The 5,918-nt window shown below is 33.8% G+C and overlaps 1 protein-coding gene across 1 annotated transcript in view; it reads left to right on the forward strand.

Annotated features, from left to right (window-relative positions):
• The window catches only part of LOC111085344 (transforming growth factor beta receptor type 3-like), a gene marked incomplete at its 3' end in the record, with an annotated part of 50,032 nt that extends 46,263 nt beyond the window's left edge, over positions 1 to 3,769 (forward strand). The window contains exon 4 of the mRNA XM_022383498.1: positions 3,598 to 3,769. Within this exon, the coding sequence (XP_022239206.1) occupies positions 3,598 to 3,769 (172 nt within the window). The remainder of the gene's footprint in view (positions 1 to 3,597) is intronic.
• Positions 3,770 to 5,918: the final 2,149 nt, after the last annotated feature.

The following is a 5,918-nucleotide window of genomic DNA, read 5'->3' on the forward strand; positions in this document are numbered from 1 at the left end:
GGGGGGGGGTAGCGGCCACTACTCTAACAGATATTCTGTTGATAAAGAACCATGCTGAACAAAAGATATATACGTATCAAATTCATTTGTAACATGCCGATATGTACTTTGGATGTTTATAAGAAATACTGTACATAGTTAAGAGTTCCACTGAAATAAAAAAAACAAAAAACAAAAAAAAATGCAACATTTTAAAAATAAAAATGAAAGGACAAAAAAAAAAAAACACAACAAAAACATTAGCGCTATATAAAGTGAATTATATTAAATGATGGGTTGATTTGACACAGGTTTAAATGAACAAAATCAGAATGAATAAACCATAGACTGAACTCTAAGAAGAACATAGCCGTCGGAACAAGAGTAAGATGTAAAATTCACAATATAAGTATTTTTACTATCAATTTTAACCACGCTTGTAAGTCATCTGACAACAGTGTTTTACGTTTTAAAAAAATAAAGGATGCTTTTGTAAGAGCTGAAGTAAAAACCGAGTTTCGATACCAGTGGAGGGCACAACATTGTGTGGCTTTGTGCTTAACTACAGATAAACAAAAAATAAATTATACAACCTTCCCTTGAACCACAAAATGCTGATGTTGATCATTAACGAGTAATTAAGCCCTTTAACAGGTTTTGTAAGGGTGTATTTTTGTATAGTACTTCTTTAATTTATCAGAGTAAAGAACAAGGGGTCAGTTTTTCTGAGGTTCAAAACAAAGCTGTTACTGAAGTAACTTATTTCTAACATTGGTAGCATCAGTTAACTAAATGTGCGAATCTTCATGAGAGAAAAACAAAAATAGGGTTATATCTATAAACGTAAATAAAATCACGACCTGTATCTCCAGAATGTAACTATTAGCTCAATATTTCGCTGTTACAACTTCGTCAGGAGCTGTCGATATCTTACAAGTTCACGAATCCAGTTATAGCTCCTGAAGAAGCTGTAATAGTGAAATATTTAGATAATAAAGTTACATCCTGGAGATATAGGCATTTACGTTTACAGATGTGTCTCATAATCTCCAGTTTACGTTAAACAAAGTTAAGAATAACAAAAATTGGGTCTGTCCGTGGCCTGTGATGGTTAGTTTATCGGACTGGACATCCGAGAGTTTCGGGTTCGAGACGTAGGAACATCAGACGCGCTTCGCACTTTCAACTGTGAGTTCATTATTAGAGCGACAGAAAAATTCTGCTATCCGGTTAGGACAGGCCACTTCAGGGGAGGCGGGTGCTGGCGTCTGGTTGCCTTCCTCCTGGTCCGCTTTGTCTTTGCAAATATATAGTCCACTGTGTGCATAAGGCTCACTTCAAGTGAACAAACAAATTAATAAGAAAAACCTCCCATGTTTTAAAAATCAGCTGTCTATTTCTTGAGTGACAAACGTACAGGTGCATTGTACTAGCAGTAAGAGCATGATAGTCGTTCTTATAAGCAGGAACGAAGCTCTTGTTGTGCTTTTTAGCGCATAATTACGGAATGCTACTGCGGGGAATCGAACCCCAGATTTTAGCGTTTTAAATACGCTGATCCGCCGGACGACATAAGCAGAAAGTTACTTTAATTAAATTGAACGTGCCATAACTGTAGACACCTACATTACTCGACGTAAAACTAAAAATAACCGAATTCTCATCTGGCTCATTTTGATCGAGAATGTGATAACGTTGTGCTGTAGGGATTATCGAACGTTTTTAAACAATTACCAAAACGAAATTAATTTGATCCCCAGTTTTATATAGTCCTATTATTAATGTTATATTTAGTATACTTGAGTTATGCACACAGTGGTTAAAAAAAAATGTAATTTCCTTCCTGTGTTTAGTTTATTGCGTGCATCCTCTTTCCGTATTATCAGAGCGTACTAAACCATAATAGGTGTTGCCAAGCTTTTTCGCTAATATATACAGCGAGAATTGAGTTTTCTTGTTAATAGCTTCTAATATGTTATATTTATTATCACTCAGTAGTGTTCAATTAACAGTTTATTGTGTGTAAATAGTACTTACATCACCAGTTACATGCATGATTTCGATACTCGAGCTGTTCCGTGTTTGCGTTTTTATGCTAAGTTTACCAGGCGCGGTAATGCTGGTAATTGTTCAGCTTCTTATCTTCAAGTAATTAAAATATTCTCTTGTAGACCGCTCGTTTTTGTGTAGCACTCTATCTCAACAACGTAGCTTTAGAAGCTCTTATCTTGTTTAGACAAATATCGAGAAGCGCCTTCGAGCTCATACATTTTTCACACTTAATGACCTGGGTCCATATTTTAACCGTGCGACCTGTTAGCTGTCAGAATTGAGTAAACGGTGGAATTTAATCGGATTATATATATATTTGTCTGCGAATCTGGTGGATTGTTTCACTTAGGAGAAAACAGTTTCCAAGTAATTATTTATGTGTATGTTTTTTGTTGCATTGCGATCCTGATATAATTATCGACAGTTGTTATTTTGTGATTGTTTGTTGTGCCGCTAACTGCAGTGAAAGTTTAAAGAAGTTATGAAAAGAAAACTAATACCGTTTAATTATATATATATTAAATCGTATTTATAAAATCTAAATTCCATTGTTAAATACATTGAATAGTATTTTGTATACATTATCCGATTTCTATTTACTCCATTTGTTACCGGTGGAGTCCACTGTCCACATATTGTATTATCTGTTATAATAATTATAATCAGTTTTTGTCTGTCCTGAAAATTCGAGCACACCTTACTATCTAAATACGTATGATCGCGCACTTCATTTAAACGGATGTGAACAGAAGGCGAAATTAAATATACTTTAGTAGACATTTTGTACGACAAGGTGTTAAAAGTTTATCAATTTTTTTAAAAGGTCTAACGTCAGGCAGTAGAATAACATTATAATATAAGTTTATTTATTGATAGTATTAAGTACGGTAAAGTTTATCCCTAATTAAACTAAAGCCAAAAATTAACACAAGTTACAGTGTTAATTTATCTCTTTATCGAGTACAGGCCGTGCTGAATAAACACTTAATTAATGTTAGGCCTAAGACAAGTGGATTTATAGATTTCGGTGTCTGTGATTATAATTCTTTGTGTTATTCCAGAATTCCTGTATTTAAAGAAGTACTGTTGCAATAAAGATACTAATTTGACAGTAAATGTTTTTCGGGGCCTTTGCTAGAATTGACCAATTTCATTTTTTTACTTGTAATAACATCCATTTTCAGGAACTGACCAAACAAATTAACTACGATTAACCATTTTTGTTAAAAGTACATAGGGGACTTCAGCAGTAATTAATTGCAATATTAATGATGTTTTTGTGACTCGTATGGTATTAGGTACCCTGTAACCAGTAAATTCGTATGGTATTAGGTACCCTGTAACCAACAAGTTAATGCATCCACAAGCATCTGATACATAAATAATTTAGAAAAATGTTGGAAAAACCACTGTGGTTTATACTACGAGGGTTAAATTACCTAACTAGATTATGTATGTTTGTGTAATAGATTATAGGTGTCTATGTATATCGTCCAAGCACAATATATTTGTATTTTAACTCTTAGGAAGATATTTCGTTAGTTGATAGTTAACTTAATATTGCAGGTCACCCAAGAATCCCAGGTCGTCTCCAGCGCTCCCTTGCGACTGATAGTTCGACAGAAGCCCACGTCCTCTTTAAGGAAAATTTTGAACTGGGCAAGAAGTCATTTTAAAGCTCTAACGTCTTTTTCTACAATCGGAATGGCTAACAGTGTTGTGTTGAAGGTTGGAATAGGTAAGAAATGCTTTGTGTTGAATTTTTAACTCATGATTAGGATTATTTTTTGTTATAAGGTTGAAATAGGTAAGAAATGCTTTGTGTTGAATTTTTAAACTTACGATTGGGATTATTTTTTGTTTTCAGGTTAGAATAGGTAAGAGATGCTTTGTGTTGAATTTTTAACTCATGATTAGGATTAGTTTTTGTTTTCAGGTTGGAATATGTAAGAGATGCTTTGTGTTAAATTTTCAACTCATGATTAGGATTATTTTTTGTTATAAGGTTGGAATAGGTAAGACATGCTTTGTGTTGAATTTTTAACTTATGATTAGGATTAGTTTTTGTTTTCAGGTTGGAATAGGTAAGAGATGCTTTGTGTTGAATTTTCAACTCATGATTAGGATTATTTTTGTTATAAGGTTGAAATAGGTAAGACATGCTTTGTGTTGAATTTTTAACTCACGATTAGGATTAGTTTTCCTTTTTTTACTTTAAAGCCTTCCTGAGAAGTTGTTATTCATTTCGTTATATCTTTTCTTCTCGCATAATACTAAGTAGCATCTATAAAAGTATACCACATCGTGAGATTAAATGTTTAGTTAGTTTTATTATGTTTTGCTTAGCAATTTCAACATTTAAAATCTTCAACAAATTTTTACCACCATTCAAACGAACCAATCGAACTAAAACATTCCGACGTAAGATGTTGTTGGACTAATTGTTGTGTATGTTCCTACGCGTTTGTGTAAAATGTAATTATCTTGGCTGTAAAAGTATGTTTTAACGAGGTTCTAGATTCTAGTGTATGCTGACGTTTATGGTTTTAGTATAAGTTGCAAAGTGAATTTTAGGTTAAACGTGTTAGAATCGCATTGTGATTAAACTCGTGTTTTGTTAATTTATTTATCGACAAATGGTAAATTAATAAATATGGATCTCTTTTCTAACACATGAAATTTTCAATGTATAAAAAAAAAGAATGTTTTGAGGGGACAAAAACGCATAGGAAGATGTTTGGAAAGCAAAAGTTGTGTCCAAGACAATGACTTTAAGATAGTTCAAATTTATTTCCTCATTTTGAGCTTTCAGACACTGTATTTTAACTCTCTGGAGGTCATTTTTATTCATCAAGATTTGTTTAGTTAAAAAATACTTCAAAATAATTAATATATTTTTCATGAATCTGTTGAGGAAGAAAAATGGATTAATTTTTTCAATATTTAGCTTTTGATAAACCTTTAAGTCAATGAATTGTAACTATTTTTTTACTTGTAATGTATAATACAAGCTGAGGTACCTGTCCTTTGTCTGAGTTATGAACTTAAAAAATGTGGGAGTGGATGATAAAATAAATAACAAAAAACCTAACATTAAGGCCCGGCATGGCCAGGTGGTTAGGGCGTTCGACTCGCAATCTGCGGGTCGCGGGTTCGATTCCCCGTCACACAAATATGCTCGCCCTTTCAGCCGTGGGGGCGTTATAATGTGACGGTCAATCCCACTATTAGTTGGTAAAAGAGTAGCCCAAGAGTTGGCGGTGGGTGGTGATGACTAGCTGCCTTCCCTCTAGTCTTACACTGCTAAATTAGGGACGGCTAGCGTGTAGCTTTGCGCGAAATTCAAAACAAACAAACCTAACATTAACGCAGTTTATTTATAACATAACATTATTACAGTATTCATTATTAATTCACCAAAATATTTGTATGAGGCTTAAGAACTCAATATGTTTATACTTAAAACATGGTATACACTATGCGATGGTCAGGGTGACTTTGTATTAAGAGGTAGCGGCCAAAGTAGTGGTGCTTTCTGTTACTCGCTTTTAACACCCAGCTCTTAATGTTCTTCCACAGTGTTTCACGTGATTAATTAATTGATGGTTATTGGCCACTGAAGTGTCTTACAAGCCAAAGTTGAAACGTCACGGGCAAAAGTAGAAATAATTCAAGAAACAGCTGTTCATATCAGCCTTATGGTGGCTGTTGGGAGTAGAAGCTTCAGCTGAGTTTATGTATTATTGTAATAGTGGCGGCCAATTATTTTTTCATTGCATTCCCCCTTAGAGAGTGCTAGCGCACTCTATGAGATATATAAAACGTTTGTATCTACTTCCCGCAAACTTTGCGTATGTTGTGTTATACTAAATGTAATATTTTTTGTG

The sequence above is a fragment of the Limulus polyphemus genome, unplaced genomic scaffold (assembly GCF_000517525.1).
Source record: "Limulus polyphemus unplaced genomic scaffold, Limulus_polyphemus-2.1.2 Scaffold341, whole genome shotgun sequence".
Taxonomy (NCBI): Eukaryota; Metazoa; Arthropoda; class Merostomata; order Xiphosura; family Limulidae; genus Limulus; species Limulus polyphemus.